Source organism: Artemia franciscana, chromosome 13 (assembly GCF_032884065.1).
Source record: "Artemia franciscana chromosome 13, ASM3288406v1, whole genome shotgun sequence".
Lineage (NCBI taxonomy): Eukaryota > Metazoa > Arthropoda > Branchiopoda > Anostraca > Artemiidae > Artemia > Artemia franciscana.
Genome location: NC_088875.1, coordinates 33,851,217 through 33,872,465, shown reverse-complemented (window position 1 = coordinate 33,872,465; position 21,249 = coordinate 33,851,217). Strand labels below are relative to the sequence as shown.

General features: G+C 35.0%; 2 protein-coding genes across 5 annotated transcripts in view; one reads left to right on the top strand and one right to left on the bottom strand.

Moving 5' to 3' along the window:
- Window positions 1–1,815: 1,815 nt before the first annotated feature.
- The window catches only part of LOC136034843 (hepatoma-derived growth factor-like), a 40,531-nt gene continuing 21,097 nt past the window's right edge, over window positions 1,816–21,249 (bottom strand). For all 4 annotated transcript variants that reach the window (XM_065716302.1, XM_065716304.1, XM_065716305.1 and 1 more), the window contains exons 5-8: window positions 20,875–21,038; window positions 10,110–10,284; window positions 6,078–6,185; window positions 1,816–2,082 (exon numbers count right to left, since the gene is read on the bottom strand). In XM_065716302.1, the coding sequence (XP_065572374.1) occupies window positions 1,945–2,082; window positions 6,078–6,185; window positions 10,110–10,284; window positions 20,875–21,038 (585 nt within the window). In that variant the 3' untranslated portion in view covers window positions 1,816–1,944. The remainder of the gene's footprint in view (window positions 2,083–6,077; window positions 6,186–10,109; window positions 10,285–20,874; window positions 21,039–21,249) is intronic.
- LOC136034841 (uncharacterized) lies at window positions 12,537–16,068 on the top strand. Its single transcript, XM_065716300.1, has one exon. It carries the CDS (start codon window positions 12,618–12,620, stop codon window positions 14,352–14,354), a length of 1,737 nt encoding a protein of 578 aa, XP_065572372.1. The 5' UTR covers window positions 12,537–12,617; the 3' UTR covers window positions 14,355–16,068.

Genomic DNA, 21,249 nt, shown 5'->3' with positions numbered 1-21,249 from the left:
AGAGCGGGACGTTGAGAAGGGAACAGCCCCTTTTATACACGGAGTAATTTCTGTCCATTTTAAGTTTTAATGTTGTTCCTTACTTTCAGTTAAAAAACTTGTTTTTTTTTTATTTAATTTCTGAACGTTTTTGAATTAATGCATGTTTGATTTTGGCTCTCTGCAAATGATTAATTAAAACGAAATTTGTGTATTATTTTTTTTTGCTAAATGGCTTTCTCTTACCTTTAATCAGACGAAAATGAGAAAAAGGGTGGGGGAGGAGGAATAGTTGCCATCCAATTTTCGGATACTTAAAAAGGCAACTCGAATTTTTAATTTTGAACGAAAGTTTTTATTAGTAAAAATATACGTAACTTACAAATTAACTCACGTAAAGAACTTCTATATTCGTATATTTTTATTATGTATATGAGGAGGGTTGCCCCCTCGTTAATACCTCGCTTTCACATTAAAGCTTTAATTTTGTCCCAATTCTTTAAGACTGACCCCTGAATCACAAAGGGTGTAGAATAAATAGTTGAAATTACTAAAAATACTTTAGCATAAAGAGCGAGGTATTTAGGAAGAGATGAACCCCTCATATGCGTAATAATCTCTGTTCGTTTTAAGTTTTAATGCTGGTCCTTACTTTCAGTGGGAAAAACTTTTCATATTTATTTTTTCATAGTTATTTTTTTAAATAGTGCTAGAAAAACCTGCGCCCCTTCATGGAATTTCTCTTCTCCCATGACAAATTCCTCCAACGGAAGATACTCCTACGTAGCCTCCTCTCCTCAACCCCCCAACCAACCAAAAAATCCCCCTGAAAAGGTGTGTACACTTCCAAATAACCCCTAATTTATGTAAACGCTAATCAAAGTTTGTAACTTGCAGCCCCTCCCCCGGGGACTGTAGAGGAGTAAGTCAGCCCCAAAGACATAGTTATTATGTTTTTCGACTATGCTGAACAAAATGGCTATCTCAAATTTTGATCCATTGACTTTGGGAAAAAATTAGCGTGGGAGGGGGCCTAGGTGCCCTCCCATTATTTGGTCACTTAAAAAAGGCACTAGAACTTTTTATTTCTGTTAGAATGAGCCCTTCCGCAACATTCTAGGACCACTTGGTCGATACGATCACCCCTGGGGAAAAAAACAACAAACAAACAAACATATAAACACGCAGGCGTGATCGGTCTTCTGGAAAAAATACTAAGTTCCACATTTTGTAGATAGGAACTTCAAAGTTCTACAATAGACACGCTAAATGACACGCTAAATGCGAAGGTGTGATTTTCGTTAAGATCCTATAGCTTTTAGGGGGTGTTTCCCCCTATTTTCCAAGGCTCGTAACTTTTGATGAGTAAGACTAAATTTAATGAAACTTTTATATCTAAAATCAGCATAAAAATCTAATTCTTATGGCGTATCTATTAGCATCAAAATTCCGTTTTTTAGAGTTTCGTTTACTATTGAGCCGGGTCACTCCTTACTACAGTTCGTTACCATGAACTGTTTGATATATTATTTCGTTTTGCGCTGGAGAAGAGAGGCGGTTGTATTTAATATGTTAGAAATAGCTTTGAACCTTACTAAAACCTTACTAATACTAATAAAAAAACAACTCAATAGAAATCCTTCTAAAACCAAAACTAACATCGTTTGAAAAGTGTTTACATGAGGGACATCCTGTCAAGAATGTCCTGATCGTTTTGACAGGGATAAGATCCAGGCACAAACCCTGAATACAGATCGCAGCACACTAGGTTAGCAATAAGAAATGCCACCGTGAACACTAACATAAACAGACTTTGAAATTAATAAATAATAGCAATCCATATTAACAAACATTTATTACAAAAGAGGTCACATTTTCAAATTTATTTTTAAGCAATTATAATAAACAGCTATTTGACCAAAAATCGGATTCAATATACTTAAGATAACTCACACTTCTTCAGACTCATCGGGAATCGACAGGATCTTCCGTGAGCATCATTATCCGCTCATCAGAGTAGGCATAGGTAGCTTTTTGGAACTCGACAATTTGAGCGATAAAAACCTCGTTGAATGTTTTCCCTTCAGGCACGACGAAGAGTAGCTGAAATTATTGGTAACTAATTAAACTAATTAAACTAATTAATATTGTTAACTAATTAAGTAAAAAAGAAACAAAATTTAGTGAGCACAGTGGATGGAATTGATGTTGCTCTTAATTGGAGTGACAATCAATGGAAGTTTACTACTAAGTTTCAAAATTTGTTTCCGTAATGCCCCATTCACAATGAGATTATACTAATACCGAGATTTAGCTAACGCTCATTTAGGTCACTCAGAACTTTTCGGAAGATTTTTAAGCCTATCAAAAAATTCAATCAGCCCAAATTAGGTCTAGCTAAATCTCGGTTTTAGTAAAATCTCATTGTGACTAGGCCATAAAACCAAATTTGACTACAATTTTTTTTACTGGTCAAACCGCCCTTATATGGTTACACCCGAAAATAGCATAATAGTAATCACAGAGATTCTTTAGCTTTGCTTATCTTAGATAACTACAAAGGTACCTTTGAAAACTAGACCTTTTAGTACCTAGTACCTTTAGAAAACTATGGTAAAAATTAGAACTTTGGCGAAATTACCTCTCTATTTTATTATTTATTTTTATTAATTTTTCTTTTTCTGCATTGGCATTTCCTTGGTCTAAGAACTTCATGGTTGCAGCAGTAGCTGCAACTTAATAAAGAGCAAGCCATTACTAGCCGAAATTCTTAATGTTTTCAAAGGAACTGTCATGAGAGAAAACAAATTCTTGATTTAGCCTAATTCGAAAGCCATAACCACCTAATTACAAAATCAATTTTATGAGAATTTCGAAAAGAGCCTGAAACAAATAAAATATGACCTGACGCCAAAACAACACAAAAGTTAGTATATACGATTAGAACTAATATCGTTTAGAGGTTTACTGTCTCCCACCATGAAAGACATAAGAAATCGTATTCGGATGGACAGCTTGGATGGGTGCCTTGTTTTTTTTTTATTTATTTATTTATTTTTTTTTTCAGCCCAAAAATTTACTTTTTAAGGTCAATAACTTTGGAAAAATCCCTTGATCACCCCAAATGAGCATGTATTTCTATTATATGGTAAAAATTAGAATTGATAGGCTAACGGCTAACGGAATTAATAGGCTAAATAGGCTAACGGATTTACTTTGCCCGTCTTAGAACTATTTTTAAAGTATACCTGTATATGCCTGGACGAATTTAACAGTTTTTATAACATTCAAGTGAAAAATAAGCAGAAGGTTATGCGTCAAAATCAGGTCATCGTCTCAAGAGTTAGATATTTGCTTCTGATAAAAGAGTATTTACTTTCATCAAGATCCATTGAATCATAAATGGGGGTTGTAGAAAGACAAAATTTGCGCAAGGTACCAATGCAAGGTCTTCTAAAATTTTAGTAAATCTTCAATTTATGTATTCTGTGCAAGTTTTAGCATTTTATTTCACTTCACTCCTACGGTTTTAATGAGTCATTGTACAGCGACAGTTTTGCAATAATCCGAGAGCTGAGATTCAGTTTTACCCATATAGTCGATTCAGTTTTACCCATATAGTCATATGGGTTGTTTAATGAGTGATTGTGCAGCGACAGTTTTTGCAATCATTCGATAGTTGAGATTCAGTTTTACCCATATAGTCATATGAGTTGTTTAATGAGTAATTGTGCAGCGACAGTTTTTGCAATCATTCGATAGTTGAGATTCAGTTTCACCCATAAACTCATATGGGTTGTTTAATTTGTCATTGTGCAGCGACAGTTTTTGCAATCATCCCATAGCTGAGATTCAGTTTTACCCATATAGTCATATGGGTTGTTTAATGAGTGATTGTGCAGCGACAGTTTTTGCAATCATTCGATAGCTGAGATTCAGTTTTACCCATAAACTCATATGGGTTGTTTAATTTGTCATTGTGCAGCGACAGTTTTGCAATCATCCAATAGCTGAGAATCAGTTTTACCCATATAGTCATATGGGTTGTTGAATGAGTGATTGTGCAGCAATAGTTTTTGTAATCATTCGATAGCTGAGATTCAGTTTTACCCATAAAGTCATACGGGTTGTTTAATTTGTCATTGTGCAGCGACAGTTTTTGCAATCATCCCATAGCTGAGATTCAGTTTTACCCATATAGTCATATGGGTTGTTTAATGAGTGATTGTGCAGCGACAGTTTTTGCAATCATTCGATAGCTGAGATTCAGTTTTACCCATAAACTCATATGGGTTGTTTAATTTGTCATTGTGCAGCGACAGTTTTTGCAATCATCCAATAGCTGAGATTCAGTTTTACCCATATAGTCATATGGGTTGTTGAATGAGTGATTGTGCAGCAATAGTTTTTGTAATCATTCGATAGCTGAGATTCAGTTTTACCCATAAAGTCATACGGGTTGTTTAATTTGTCATTGTGCAGCGATAGTTTTTGCAATCATCCAATAGCTGAGATTCAGTTTCATCCATATATCGGACTACCTTTTTAAAATAAAGACCCGTTTTAATTTGAAATATCAGGTGGTTCATACGTCAAAATGTTTGTAAAGCTTCCTTTTCATGATCTTGACAGTTTCTCTAAGCCTGAAACACGGATCAGCCGTTCTTACTAGAATACCATTCCTTCGTCAGATTTTATTCAAATATATTTGCTTCTAATTACTTCATTAGTCGGCAATAACGGTAATAATTATCCTTATAGGCATCCCGTAGCTTAGCTCCAGACTTGTACAGAACTTCCTGCTGCATGGCGCATGACCTGGTTCAAACTTTTTTTTTTAAGTAGTACTTTCCTCAATGATATGTTTTATTTCTTCTTATTTAGCCCCATCTCTTAACCTTTAACCAACCTATAATGCTGCTTTTTTGTAGATTGAAAGATTCATTGATTTTGTAGATTATTTTTCTTTAGATTGAAAAATACCTTTAAATTTTTTTAAACATGTGGTGAAAAGAAAAGAAAATTTTCCCTTTTCCAACTTTTTCTAAACAACTTTAGATCGTTCTGTAAGAAAAAGTCTATTTAAAGTCATCATTTTGGCTCAGTCAGTGGATACATCTGGAATTAATGAATCCAAACTGAGAATAAAACCTTTAAAAAAGTTAATATATTTGCATTTCATTTATCCTGCAAAAGTCAATCTGATAGCAACAAAACCAACGATGGTTGGAACAATCTGGCCATGATAATTCAAAGGGCTGCATATTAGTTTACGGGCTGCTTTAATATTAGTAAAGCTTTTTTTTATATTAGTAAAGGGCTGCTTTAAGTTTACAGGCGAGTGAAAAAACCTAAATAGTTACTATTAACAAACAGTTGTTCATACAAGGAATATCATGAGCTAGCGTTCGACAATTTTCCAATTTGAGAAAAAAGAGCAAACTTTAGAGGAAAAAAAATTGATTACTAATTACATCAGATCAATTTTGACTGCACCAATCGGTTGAGTATATTTTTTGAATAGGTTGGGTTATAAATATCCCTTTGGCTAAAAGTCAGATATTTGGATACTGACAAGAGCAGCACTTGTACCCTTACTCAACTGTGTGAGCGTTGACTCACTCACTCACTCAACTCACCCAAGCGCTTATACCCTTGCTCAACCCACCTAATAGTAAGATATTGCCTTCAAATGTAAAATGTACCCACTTTTGGGTTCATGGCCTCGATGGGAAGTTTTGGTCCAAATCCAGCGTTTAGTATGAAATAGCAAACAACTTTTAGGATCGATTTGCTGTTACGATTATTTATCTCAGAAAAAAGTTTTCGTCAGTGGCGTCAATTTGCAAAAATTTAGTGAGGGGGGGGGGGCAAGATATGTTTCAGATCAAGAATGGCGAATTTGTTTTTTTCTAAAATGTTTGAATAAAATACCAAAATAATACCTTTCTCGACGAAAATACACCCGATAAGGTTATTTTTCAGAATCAATCTGTGGGAGAAGAGGCAAAAAACTAAGGGAAGCACATGCCCCCCCCCCTCATAAATAATTAATGAATTAGGATGAATTTTATACTAGATTGATTAGTAAAACTTACTGTTAGTTTGTTGAAAAGTTTTTCAGCCTTACTCCTGATGCTATCAGCCTGCTGAAGAATCTCTTCCTTTTTGTCTTCAGCCGATTTTGGTCCAACATATCGCTTCAGCTATAAGAAAATATGTCAGCATTTATCGAAAAAATAAATATATAAAATTAAAATTAAAACAACGAAACAAATATAAACCGAGCAATCTAGGCTGAACAATAGCTTATCTGAACATGTTTGTATACTTCAAGTTTGCACGGGAATTTTATACTTTGTATACTTTATATTGTATACTTATATACTTTATACTTTGTAATACTTCAAGTTTGCACGGGAATACCCTTGTTTTGTCACTCTTTTCTTCCTGTAAATCTATTCTGTTCAAGCATCCAGAAAAACAAAAAGCCTTAACAGCAATTCTATCAAAAGCAATATATTTAGTCCTCAATAAAGCACAAATGAAACTCCAGCCTTAGGGGCTGTGGGTGTCATGCATTTGAATGTGACTTCATTCACACGAAAAATCTTTTTCCAAAATTAAAGCTCAGAAGTATAGTCAGCCAAAGGTTACACTTAATACCCATGTCCCACCAAAATATTGCCATGCCCACCACGTAGGTGGGCATCACGGCCTTAAATACTTCTTTCTTTCTCCAAGTACTATAAAATTCACCTCCCTGACATGTTGAATTACACTTTGATTCTCCTGATAAACACTCTCCTGCTGACCCCCCCCCCTGAAACCAGCTTAGCAATGGTTTGTTTTTATTTCGTTTTGTACATGATTAAATAATAAAAAACAAGTTTTTCAACTGAAAGTAATGAAGTAATAAAGAATTAGTGTAAAGAGCGGGGCGTTGAGGAGGGAACAGCTCCTTTCACATAAAAATATAATAATAATAATATAAACATAATAATATAGAAGTAATTCCTGTTCGTTTTAAGTTTTAATGTCACTCCTTACTTTCAGTTGAAAAGACTTATTTTTTTATTCAATTTCTGAACGTTTTTGAACTGATGCATGTTTTGATTTTGGCTCTCCGCACATGAATAATTAGAAAGAAATTTATATATCGTTTTTGTTCTGGCTAAATGGCTTTCTCGTAGTTTCGATAGGACGATTTTGAGAAAAAAGGGATGGGGGAGGAGGTCTGGTTAACCTTCAATGTTTTGGTTACTTAAAAAGGGAACTAGAACTTTTAATTTTTTTATCTTTTTACGAATGTTTTGTTAGTAATAAATATACGTAACTTACAAATTAACTTACGTAACAAATTTCTACATTTGTATATTTTTATTACGTATTTGAGAGGGTTCGCCCCCTCGTGAATACCTTGCTCTTTACACTAAAGCTTAAATTTTATCCCAATTCTTCAAGAATGACCCCTCAATCACAAAGGTCGTAGAATAAATAGTTGAAATTACAAAAAATGCTCTAGCATAAAGTGCGAGGTATTTGGGAGGAGATGAACCACCTCATATGCATAATAATTTGTGTTTGTTTTAAGTTTTAAAGCTGCTCCTTACAACCAGTGGAACAACTTTTTTATATGTATTTTTTCATTTTTTAAAGAATATAGAAAATCCTGCACCCCCTTCATGGAAATTCTCTCCCCCCATGATAAATTCTCACTGGAAAGATCATCCCACGTAACCCCCTCCCCCCAAACAGAAAAGATACCACGGAACACGTCTGTACACTTCCCAATAACCATTACTATATGTAAACAATGGTCAAAGTTTGTAACTTACAATCCCTACTTGGGAACTGTGGGGGAGTAAGTCACCCCCAAAGACATAGTTATTAGGGTTTTCGACTATATTGAACAAAATGGCAACCTCAAAATTATGATCCGTTGATTTTGGGAAATGGGCATGGGAGGGGGCCTAGGTGCCTTCTGATTTTTTTGGTCACTTAAAAAGGACACTAGAACTTTTAATTTCCATTAGAATGAGCCCTTTCGCGACATTCTAGAATCACTGGGTCGATACGATTATCCCTGGAGAAAAGAAAAGAAAAAAAAGACAGGAGCTTGAAACTTCCACAATAGGGTTCTCTGATACACTGAATATGATGGTGTGATTTTCGGTAAGATAATATGACGTTTAGGGGGTGTTTCCCCCTATTTTTCAAAATAAGGCAAATTTTCTCAGGCTCGTAACTTTTGAAAGGTAAGAATAAATTTGATGAAATTTACATATTTAAAATCAACATAAAAATTCGATTCTTTTGATGTGTCTATTAGTATCAAAATTCCGTTTTTTAGACTTTTGGTTACTATTGTACCGGGTCGCTCCTTACAACAGTTTGTTACCACGAACTGTTTGACTTTGTATATAAGCTCAATTATGCTTAAAGTTCGCATCTGCTCTTAGCTTTTTGTGAAAAAACTACGCATTAAAATTTCTATTTTCATGTATAATCCAAATAAGGTTCCGTAAGGGATGCTATTTGACGTTTTGGAGTTCTGCCTTCAATGGAACGGAGTCATGTATTTTCAGCCTCATGAGAGTTGTTAGTAATAATTCTTTATGAACTGGAGCCTAGGAAGAAAGGAATTCTATTCCTTTATCATTAACCTATTCATATTATCAATTGAATTTCAAAAACTAACACACAATTCTGCAGTTCTGTTCTTATGGTGTCTTAGACCTTTTATATGACAGGTTATAAAGAAAACTTCTTCGTAGATATTTCGTTACATTCAACATGCGTATATTCTACCCTTGGAGGACTGTGTGAAATCGGTACAGCAAAATCGGTTAAGTACCGACTGTTAACACCAATTTGCCGAGTCTTACTCTTGGCACAGCCTAACCCGTCTCCGACTCCCTCAAGTGTTGAAGGTATGACCTCTACTTCCTAAAGTTCCTTAACTTATACTATTCTATAGCAAAGGAACGGATCTTATTATGTTTCCTAAGAATTTGTTTTATCTAAGAGATGATCATTTAACTAAATTAAAAATACAACAGCCCCTAAATATTGATAAAAAGAAATTTATGGGATTGGGACTCTTTTACATCAGCTTGGGGGACACTTAACATAAATAAATTTCTACAATACATTCCCGAATCAGTTTCAAATGGCAATTCTTCATTATTTAACATTTTTTTTAAAACACATCTTTGAATTTCCGGTTTCTACGGTCTAGAATTTAATCTTTACTAGGTTGCATATGACGCTGCAACCATGATGACTATTCAAAAATATTTCTTTAATGAGCGGAATTAAAAAGAGCCAGAAATCTCCAGAGCAAGCCGAGTTATAGCAAAGACCAATGCACTGTAAAGATCGGTAACTTTTTAGTAATCAATCAATCTTAGAATAAAATTGGTTTTAGAAATAATTACGGGAATTTTTGTGAAAAATCAAGCTATGAGGATGTAAACGATACAGAAAATTAAGCTGCTTGTCAGAGTTTCCATAGAGAAACTTCTGAAGAACTAACACCGTTAGCCTTTACAATGAAGAATCCCTGTCAAATGTTTAGCTGCTCATATATTTGTCAGGCGTTACTCATCTCCAATACAAGTTGGAGACGAGCAACACATAGATCCATCCACGCTGATGGACCACCACACCAGCTGGAAGGTTTAGTCAACTCAAATATAGCAGTGCATTTTAGTGCACCCAGCCTTTTTATTATTGTCTTGCGAGCTTTTTGATGAGGTATCCAAGGTATGTGATAACCCCACATCCATGGGACCGGAACAAATCACTCAAGGCACCCTTTCATTCCACACATAAAAAAAAGCGGATGAACCACTTCACTAATAGGGAATTACTTTTGGCATCTTATCACCAAGGTACTATGCCTTTTTTCAGTTTTTTAAAGATGCTAAGATTTTCGAAATAACTGAGACCACAATATCTAATTATGTTACTCCTTCTCATTAGCCTGTATGATAGAAGACACATTATTCTTGATGCAATAGTTAGACTGTGCAAGACTGAGGTTCAATGATAGATATCACAAGTCAATTTAGTGTTGTAAGTACAATAGTTAAATGGACGCAATAAGACACTGATATTTAGCAAACCTTATTTATGGTATCTAAGACATAAGGGTGCTTTTTTAGCATCAGCGGAGCCACATCCAATTCTAAAAGTTTGTCTAAGCAGTCCATTGCCAACTGACAATTCGGATCTTTAACAGAAAGATGTTCCTTTATTTTGACATGATAATCCAATAGTTCAACTTCTCTCTTTAGCCACCTAAAATGTAAATCAACATTTAGAAGTCAAGCATTTATATTGTTTTCTTTTGCAATCTTTCTGATGCAGCGCAATGTGCAAATGATGCTGCCAGTGATGCCGCACGCAAGGCTGTGGGTACTGCAAAATCTACCATGAAATCTGTAGGTTCCTTTTTTTTGGGGGGGAGGGACTGAGATTTGAAAAAAAATGTTTCCATGAGAGAAACATGTTTTTTCCAAATGTTGCAGTTTTGCGTATTTTTGATCTTTTAATGGGAGGGGCTAAGGTTTCTAAGGGTTTCAAGAGGTCAGAAGAGGTAAACAATTAAAACCACATAAAAATACTGAAAGACTAAAAAAAGCATCCAGCCATTCGTAGTTTTTTTCAAGTATCAGCTCATCCTACGTAAACAAAATCACAATCAAACAGTTCGTCGTAAAAAAACTGTAGGGAGCGATGCGGCTCAATAGTAGCCGTAATTCTAAGAAACAGATGTTTGATAACATTAGATTCATCAAAAGAGTCGAATTTTGATCCTTGTTCAAAATATGTAAATTTTTTCAAATTAATGGTACTCATCAAAAGTTATGAGCCTGAGAAAAATTTTCCCAAATTTTGAAAAGGGGGGAAATATTCCCCAAAAATTTAAGTGATCTTAATGAAAACCACTCCTTCAGATTCAGTATACCAGAGAGCCCTACAGTAAAGGCTTCAAGCTCCTATGTACAAAAATATGGAAATATTTTGCATTTTTTGCCCGAAGAAAGATCACTAATGCGTGTTTTTCTTGTTGATGGTTCGATCTTCTATGATCGAACCTCTGATCGTAGAAGATCGAAAGAACGCTCAGTTGATCGGAAATCAAATGTTCTAGGTAGCTAATTCCCTCCCATGCTCATATTTTTCCCAAAGTCCCTTGATCAAAATTTTGAGATAGTCATTTTGTTCAGTGCAGTCGAAGAATCTAATAACTATGTATTTGAGGACGACTTAACCCCCCCCCCAAAGTCCTCAGGGGAAGGGCTGCAAGTTATGAACTTAGCCCATTGCTTACATATAGTATTGGTTATTGGAAAGTATACAGACGTTTTCAAGGATGATTTTTCTGGTGGGAGCAGGATCGAGGGGAGAGAGTTACGTGGGAGGATCTTTCCATGGAGAAATTTTTCATGGGGGAAGGAAATTTTCCATGGAGGGGGATCTAGTTTCCAAGCATTATTTAAAAACGGTCAGAATTAAATAAAAAAACAAGGTTTTTCAAATGAAAGTAAGGAGCAACATTAAAACTTGGAACGAAAAAAAGTTATTACGTATGTGAGGGCGGTTACCCCGTCCTTAATACCTCACTCCTTACGCTAAAGTTTTTAGAACTTTTAAAAACGCTTATTGTTCTAATTTTTCGTAAATGGAAAAGCAGTGTAGTATAAGAAATTATTTATGTCCTCTTTAAAAATTTGTTATCTTTTCGCGTCGAATACTTGACTTTTAAGTTTAGGGTTAAAAAGGATATCCTCCAAGAACAAGGATCGAAGAAATGAGGAAATATTTTAGTCATCAAACATTATATTATCTTTCCATAGTACAATGTGGCTTTGTTCCTATCGTTCTCAAGCACTGTCTCTGCATTCAGGTATGTAAGCAAACATCAACTAACAATTGACGTTTTTTCATTTAATAGTTGGTATGTTAGTATCTAACCAGCAGTTTAATTTTATTTGAATTCTATCCATTGTCTCTTTTATCTACCTAATCAATCTAGTTTGTTAACAAGTCACAGGTTAGCCTGTTGCCCAATTTTGCAGATCCAGATGTTCTTTCTTCTTCTTGTTCGGATGATTATGGAGACATATTCACATAACTTCATCACTAGAATCATATTCTGGACCCTAGGGCGGGTTGTTGCATCTGAAATCGGACTCGGATGTCCATATTACCAAGTAGACATCAAAATTCGACATAACTGCAGGACTATCCAAAAAGTTAACTTTCTCGCAAAATGACATTAAATTGAAACAAAAGAATAGAAATACCATTATGACGTCAGCGACAATTAACAAAAAAAAACATGACGCAAATATTTAACATGATAGGCAACGTCATTTTAGTTCAACATTAATTTTACATAAAAAAGTAATCAAAAATCTTTAGAAGACAGACTTAAATTTATATTTTCGAAAAATCAACGAACGCAAAAAGATCTTAAACACAAAATTAAGTCCATGTGATAGAATGCAGTTTAGTAGAACGTTTAGTCAATTTTTTGTGTACTGTTTTAGGTGCTATCATCGTGCTTTCGCAAATATTTTATATCCTTTCATTTCTTTGTTAAGATCCATAATAGTTATCGAAACATGCGCTCAAATTATTTGAATCAAAGCGACAGAAAACAAGCAGGTGGCACGACAGAATGCTTACCTCGCCATCGCATTATTCACAACGACTGGTTTGAAGGAATTCGAAACTGCAATGAAACTTTTTACAAGCCTATACGAGAACAGGGTACTTGTCGCCTAGAAGAACGCGAAAAAAAATTCAACAATTTTAGCGGCAAGTTTGCCAGTGATTCCAACCAATACAGTGTAAGACGAGATGGTAATCCCAAGCAATACTTTCGTCGTAATCATGACCACAACAGCAAGTTCAAAGAGTCTAAAAATTCAGGTGGAACTCTTTCGAACCAAGGAGATCATGGTAGTTACAAACGACAGCCATTACAAAATAATTTCTATAGTCCCCATCCTACTGTCGCAAAAAGATCCAAGGAAGAAGTAGACAGCTATCGTGATTCTAAAGAAATTCTAGTTGAAGGAGTAGACGTCCCTCATCCAACCATGTCATTCGAAGAAGCAGGTTTTCCTGATAATTTAAAATCTCAGTTAACATCACAAGGATTACATAGTCCCACTCCAATCCAAGCACAAGGTTGGCCAATTGCCTTATCTGGTAGAAATATGGTAGGCATCGCATCAACTGGATCAGGTAAAACGCTGGCCTATATACTGCCATCGATCGTCCACATTAAAAACAGCGCAAAACTTCAAAGAGGAGATGGACCCATAGCTTTGATTTTAGCTCCAACTAGAGAATTAGCACAACAGATCAAAATTGTGGCAGACATATATGGAGCATCGTCTGACATAAGAAGCACGTGTGTCTTCGGTGGGTCTCCAAGGGGGCAGCAAATAAAAAATTTGCAACAAGGATCTGAGCTTTGCATTGCTACTCCTGGGAGAATGATTGAATTTTTAGAAACAAAAAAAACAAACCTTAGGAGATGTACTTACATCGTCCTGGACGAAGCAGATAGGATGCTTGATATGGGCTTTGAACCACAAATCAGGAAAATTTTTCAAAAAATTAGCGGTGAAACTCAAATTCTGATGTGGTCAGCCACTTGGCCGAAGGAAGTTGAAAGCCTAGCAAAAGACTTTCTAGGCCCACACATCAAATTGAACGTCGGCTCAAAGGATTTATCGGCCAATCACAATATTCAACAAACTGTCGAAGTGTGCTCAGAACAAGAAAAATACATTAAGTTAATTTGGCTTTTGACTAAAATTTCAAAAGAGCAGGAAAAGAAGACAATTATTTTCGTAGAAACAAAACAAATGGCTGACGAAATAGCAGACAGTATTCGCGGATACGGGTATCCAGCAAAGGCCATTCACGGTGACAAAGATCAAAGAGAACGAGATTGGACTCTGAAAGAATTCAGAAATAGCAAGATAAATATATTAGTGGCAACAGATGTTGCAGCCCGCGGTCTAGACATCGACGACATAAAATATGTAATTAACTATGATTACCCTCAGAACAGTGAGGATTACATTCATAGAATAGGAAGAACTGGGAGATCCAACCGGACTGGGATTGCACACACCTTCTTCACCCCAAAGAAAGGAAATAAGGCTAAAGATTTAATAGGGGTTCTCAAAGAAGCAAATCAAAAAGTCGACCCAAAATTGTATGAAGTTGCCAAGAACTCAGAAGTCAGGCTAAAATGGCAGAATAGTAGAGGTTATGGAGGAAGAACTGAATTTAGGGGGCACAGCAGCTATGGAAGGCGGAATGTCAGAGAGCGATGGTAAACAGCTATGACTCCACGAAAGCCCCAAGAAAAAAAAATTAACAGAGACAACAGACACAATTAAGCGACATATTATGCGCTATTTAAATCCTTGTTTTGACAATTTTTAATAACTTTGGGAAGTGTCACTGCAAAAAATTATATTGCTCCGCTTTCCTCAATATTTAGTTTAAAACTATTTCTTAACTGATGATTCAAGAGATCAGTTCAAGAGAGGTTTCAAAGAGACCAGGTTTCAGGTTTCTTTGTTTTCAGAGAAGTGTGAATTCTGCAGTAAGGTTCAGCGGACGAATCATCTTAACTGCTATTATGATGGCATCATAATACACATGTATCATGACAATAAAAAACACAATTTATTTATACATTCGAAAACCTATCTTCAATAGCGTAAAATGGACGAAATACCTTCCACATATTTTTCCAGGCACCCATTTAGAACTAGTTCAGCTCTGGCTAAATTTACAGAGTCACGCCACTGACCCCATTATAAACCAAATAATCGGCGACAGCAGGACTCGAACTCCTGTCCTGACGAACAAAGGATTTTAAATCTAAGAACGGCTGAGAGAATAACCAAGATTATATGCTGTTTCTTATAATGTTTCTTTGTTGTTTCTTTACAATGTAACAAGACGAATATTTCGGGGGGACAATCACTTCCCTTCTTCAGAGCTATAGGACAAAGTTTCAAGGATACATGTTCACCTTTTCCGAAAATAAATGTGAACGAAACAAACCGGACAACAATAAAACGATAAAAACAAACAACGCGAAAGACAAAACAAAAAACACATAAAAACCCAAATTGGAAGAATTAAAAAACCTAACAAAACGGAAAAAAAACAACAATAGATAAAATCAGAATTAACAGATTTGAAACCTTTAAAGGCCAAAAAACAAAATCCAGGTTTTCTAGTTCTTCTAATTTAGGCATTCATTTCTTATTCTTTTTGGTTTCTGCGTTGTTTGTTTTCTCATTTAATTTTTATTAGGTTTGTTTCTTTCCTATTTACATTCCAAAAGTTCTTACGTAAAATTGTACTGACCTAGCAAAACCTTTTTTTTTATAATTCACGAGAACTCACTGCTCTGAAGTAGGGAAAGGAGTAGAGATAAACCCGGTTCAACACAGCTAAATGCAGTCGACTGCAATGGATTTCTGCCACTGACAGCCCCGAAAACCCATTCTGTTAGGAAACAGTTGGTTTTCACTGACTGTCAATGACGATAATCAATTGCAAAAGGGCTATGTTGAAGGCTGGAGAAAGCTTGGTACATGGCCTAATTTGGCCCTGGAATTTCCCATCCAATTTTTAATGTTCCATGTTAGAATTACAAAAAGTATCTTCCCAGATTTCCTCAACAAATTTAACACAAAGCCTATACTAGAAGTAGCTTCCGAAATACAGAATGAGGTAAACCCGAAATAATAGAAGAAAAAAGGACGACATACACCTGGAAATAATATTATTAGGAGGGCATAACACTAACAGGGCATTTTCCTAATGTATGAATGTTTTCGCCAAATTTTTTATCTATCCATCCCCAAAAGTGGCCCCAAAAGCAAAAAATCACTGATCTGCACTCTAAACGGTTTTGGAGCATATCCCAAATTAAATATTCTGGACAATCCATTTTCGAAGGGTTTGGTATGTTAAAGTGGCAGCGGTTAAAAAGCCAATAGCTGGATATAAGTCTCGATCAGTTTCATTGATCAGTTTTCACTGCCAATGTGTAATTATTAAATTATCCTAAACTGCTGCAGACTTGTCTTTTTAGGTACTAAACTGCTGCAGACTTGTCTTTTTAGGTACTTCAAAATATATGGGAGAGTAAAGAGCTCTAAATTCTTTCGTCGGTACCATCTTAAAGTCAGTTAGTCTAATTAAAATGTATAGATTTTACAGTGTACCTGACAGTGTACCTGATTTTACCTGACAATCTATTTATATGCACAGACCTTTGGGACAGCCAAGAATGTTGTATATTCGCAAGTTTTACGTAGTTAAATATATATATATATATATACTAGCTGTTGGGGTGGCGCTTCGCGCCACCCCAACACCTAGTTGGTGGGGGCGCTTCGCGCCCCCCCCCAAGCCCCCCCGCGCGCGTAAGTCGTTACGCGCCATATTAGTTACGCGCCATTGTAGTTGTGTCCCTATGTCCCACCTGTGAATATAGATAGATATATTATATATATGTTTTTAACTACGTAAAACTTGCGAATATACAACATTCTTTGCTGTCCCATTGTCTGTGCATATAAATAGATTGTCAGGTTTACCGACTCTTGAACATGCAACATATAATGGTCCATGGGAAAACAATCCGTATTCAGATCTATACCTCATGATTCTAGTGATTGCCCTTGAGCTTTGTTGATGGTGATTGCTAATCGACCATTCCCTGTCCCGGTCGTCATTTATATCCCCCTGTGCCCCCCGGCGTCCCCGTTGTAGTTGTGTCCCTGTGTCCCGGTCGTCATTTATGTTTTTTACTTATGTCCTGATCATTATGGCTTATGTATGGTCATTTATATTCCCTGTGTCCCGGTCGTCATTTGTATCCCGGTGTCCCGGTCTGTATATACATTCGTTTTTTAGTTTTGTTTTTCTCCTTTATTTTTTTCCTTTTTTCTTTTTTAGTTTATTTAGATTTTTAGATTTTTTAGTTTTTTATTAGTTTTTAGGTTTTTTTTTCTTTTTAGTTTTTTTGTAGTTTTTACCTTCTTTTTAGTTTTTTTAGTTTTTTTTTTTACTTATGTCCTGGTCGTTATTTATACTCCGTGTCCCGGTGCTTTGTTGATTGCTAATCGAACATTCCTTTTGTCCCGGTCGCTTTCTCTTTGAGTGTCGTCATTTATTTTTTTCTTTTTTAGTTCTTACCTTTTTTAGTTTTTTTTTAGTTTTTTATTGGTTTTTACCTTTTTTTTTATAGCTTTTTTAGTTTTTTTTCGTTTTTTCTTTTTACTTTTTTTTTTAGTTTTTATCTTTTTTATTTTTTTTTTATTTTTATTCTTGATTTTATTAGTTTTCTTTTTCTCTTCTATTTTTCAGTTTTTTCCTTTTTTTTAGTTTTTTTTTTAGTTTTTAGTTTTTTTTAGTTTTTTACCTTTTTTTAGTTTTTTTTAGTTTTTTTAGTTTTTTAGCCTTTTTATTTTTTTTATTAGTTTTTAGTTTTTTTGTAGTTTTTGCCTTTTTTTAGTTTTTTCAGTTTTTTTTTAGTTTTTAGTTTTTTACCTTTTTTAGCCTAAAATTTTATTAGTTTTCTTTTTCTCTTCTATTTTTCAGTTTTTTCCTTTTTTTTAGTTTTTTTTTTAGTTTTTAGTTTTTTTTAGTTTTTTACCTTTTTTTAGTTTTTTTAGTTTTTTAGCCTTTTTATTTTTTTTTATTAGTTTTTAGTTTTTTTGTAGTTTTTGCCTTTTTTTAGTTTTTTCCATGACGTCACCTGATCCATCCACACATCCACAGACAGACAACTTATTTTTATATATATAGATATATATATATATATATATATATATATATATATATATATATATATATATATATATATATATATATATATATATATATGTATATATATATATGTATATATATATATGTATATATATATATGTATATATATATATATATATATATATATATATATATATATATATATATACATATTCACAGGTGGGACACAGGGACACAACTACAATGGGGCGTAACTAATATGGCGCGTGATGACTTACGCGCGCGGGGGGGGCTTGGGGGGGGGGGCGCAAAGCGCCCCCACCAACTAGGTGTTGGGGCGCCACCCCAACAGCTAGTCTATATATCTTATATATCTATATATATAAAAATAAGTTGTCTGTGTGTGGATCTGTGGATCAGGTGACGTCATGTTTCTGTGTCGGCTGACGTCATGTTTGTCGACTGACGAAATTAAAGACCGGGACATCGGGACACAAATGACGACCGGGACACCGGGACATAGGGAATATATATGACGACCGGGACACTCAAAGAGAAAGCGACCGGGACACAAGGAACGTTCGATTAGCAATCACCATCAACAAAGCACCGGGACACAAATGACGACCGGAACACAGGGAATATAAATGACGACCAGGACACACAAATGACGACCGGGACACAGGGAAACAACAACAACGGGGTCGCCGGGGGGCACAGGGGGATATATAAATGACGACGGGGACACAGGAAATGTTCGATTAGCAATCACCATCAATAAAGCTCAAGGGTAATCATTAGAATAATGAGGTATAGATCTGAATACAGATTGTTTTACCCATGGAAAATTATATGTTGCATGTTCAAGAGTCGGTAAACCTGACAATCTATTTATATGCACAGACAATGGGACAGCCAAGAATGTTGTATATTCGCAAGTTTTACGTAGTTAAAAAATTATATATATATATATATATATATATATATATATATATATATATATATATATATATATATATATATATATATATATATATATATATATATATATATATATATATATATATATATATATATATATATATATTTACAGGTGGGACATAGGGACACAATAGGGAATATAAATGACGACCGGACACTCAAAGAGAAAGCGACCGGGACACAAGGAATGTTCGATTAGCAATCAGGGACACAGGGAAACAACAACAACGGGGACGCCAGGGGGCACAGGGGGATATATAAATGACGACGGGGACACAGGGAATATTCGATTAGCAATCAAAATCAACAAAGCTCAAGGGCAATCATTAGAATAATAAGGTATAGATCTGAATACAGACTGTTTTTGCCATGGACAATTATATGTTGCATGTTCAAGAGTCGGTAAACCTGACAATCTATTTATATGCACAGACAATGGGACAGCCAAGAATGTTGTATATTCGCAAGTTTTACGTAGTTAAAAATATATTTATATCTATCTATATTCACAGGTGGGACACAGGGACACAACTACAATCGCGCGTTACCAATATGGCGCGTAACGACTTAAGCGCGCGGGGGGGGCTTAGGGGGGGGCACGAAGCGCCACCCCAACAGCTAGTATATATATATAAAAATAAGTTGTATACATGTTTGTTTTTTTTGTAAAGAGGGTTTGCATATGACGTCATTATAAGTATATAAGGCTTTGTATATGACGTCATTATAAGATGACGTTACAGACCAGGACACCAGGACACAAATGACGACCGGGACACAGGGAATATAAACGACGACCAGGACACTCAAAGAGTATATATAAAAATAAGTTGCATGCAGACCGGGACACTCAAAGAGAAATTACAGACCGGGACACCGGGACAGAAATGACGACCGGGACACCTGGAATATAAATGACGACCGGGACATCAAAGAGAAATTACAGACCGGGACAACGGGACACAAATGACGACCAGGACACCGGGACACGGGGAATATAAATGACGACCGGGACACAGGGACACAACAACAACGGGGACACCGGGGGGGGGGCACAGGGGGGATATATAAATGACGACGGGGACAGAGGGAATATTCGATTAGCAATCGCCATCAACAAAGCTCAAGGGCAATCATTAGAAAAATGCGGTATAGATCTGAATCTGAACAAAGGAGAAAAAACTAAAAAAGAAAAATTAATAAAAAGAAGAAACTAAAAAAGAAAAAAACCAAACGAAAGGGAAAACTATAAAAAAATAAAATATGTAAAAAAACTGAAAAAAAAATAAAAATTAAAAACTAAAAAATGAAAAAAAAATAAAAAAAGAACAAAAATAAAAACGATAAAAAAAAACTGAAAAAGAAAAAGTAAACTAAAAAAAGAAGAAAAAACTAAATAAAGGTAAAAACTAAAAAAAATAAAAGAAAAAACTAAAAAACTGAAAAAAATAAATAAAAAACTAAAAAACAAAATAGAAAAAAAACTAAAAAAGAAAAAAAGAAGAAACTAAAAAAAGAAAAAACTAAAAAAGAAAAACTAAAAAAGAAAAACTAAAAAAGAAAATAAAAACTAAAAAACAAAAAAAACTAAAAAAAGTAAAAACTAAAAAACTAAATAAAGAAAAACTAAAAAAACTAAAAAAGAAAAAAGGTGAAAAAAACTAAAAAAAAAGAAAAATTAAAAAAAAAGAAAAAATAAAAAAATAAAAAAATAAAAGAGGAAAAAAGAGAAAAAAAGAAAAAACACAGCTCAATGGCAATCATTTTAAAAAAGCTAAAAAAGCATGTTAACACAGATTGTATTATTGAATACTTGATTAATATAGAGTGGTAGAGAAAATGGAAAAGAACTATCTATATTCACAGGTGGGACACAGGGACACAACTACAATGGCGCGTCACTAATACGGCGCGTAACGACTTACGCGCGCGGGGGGCTTGGGGGAGGGGGTTTACGAAGCGCCCCCACCAGATAGGTGTGGGTATGGCGCGAAGCGCCACACCAACAGCGATAAACATAAAAAAAAAGATAAAGTAAAGAATTGATTAAATAGTGAAGAAAAAGAAAAAACTAACATCAACTTTAAGAGTTTCTGTTCCTCTTTATCTTGTTTTTTCGGCCGTAAATTCGGTGGAAGAGCCCATTCAGCAACTTGGAACTTCCCACTTTCGAAATCTTCTCGTAACCGTTTCAAATTCTCCTGTGTTTCCTTTTCCCAGGTTTCTTCTTCTTCTTTAGACTGAAATAAAAACGATCGTGGTATCAAAAGACTTCCTACAGTTTTTGGCCAGGCTAATAAAATGTCAGTTATCAACTCAGTAGCCAGTATATGAAAAGGCAAATTTACATGTGGAGGGAGGGCTGAATTCATTCAGAATTTGATTTTAACCAATGCAGTGAGTAAAAATAGAGCTAAAAGTGCAAAACGGGTCACAGGACCATCGTAGATA

What these genes read in the sequence shown, in the direction of transcription:
- LOC136034841 (XM_065716300.1), top strand. Translation starts at nt 12,618, where the DNA reads ATGCGCTCAAATTATTTGAATCAAAGCGACAGAAAACAAGCAGGTGGC.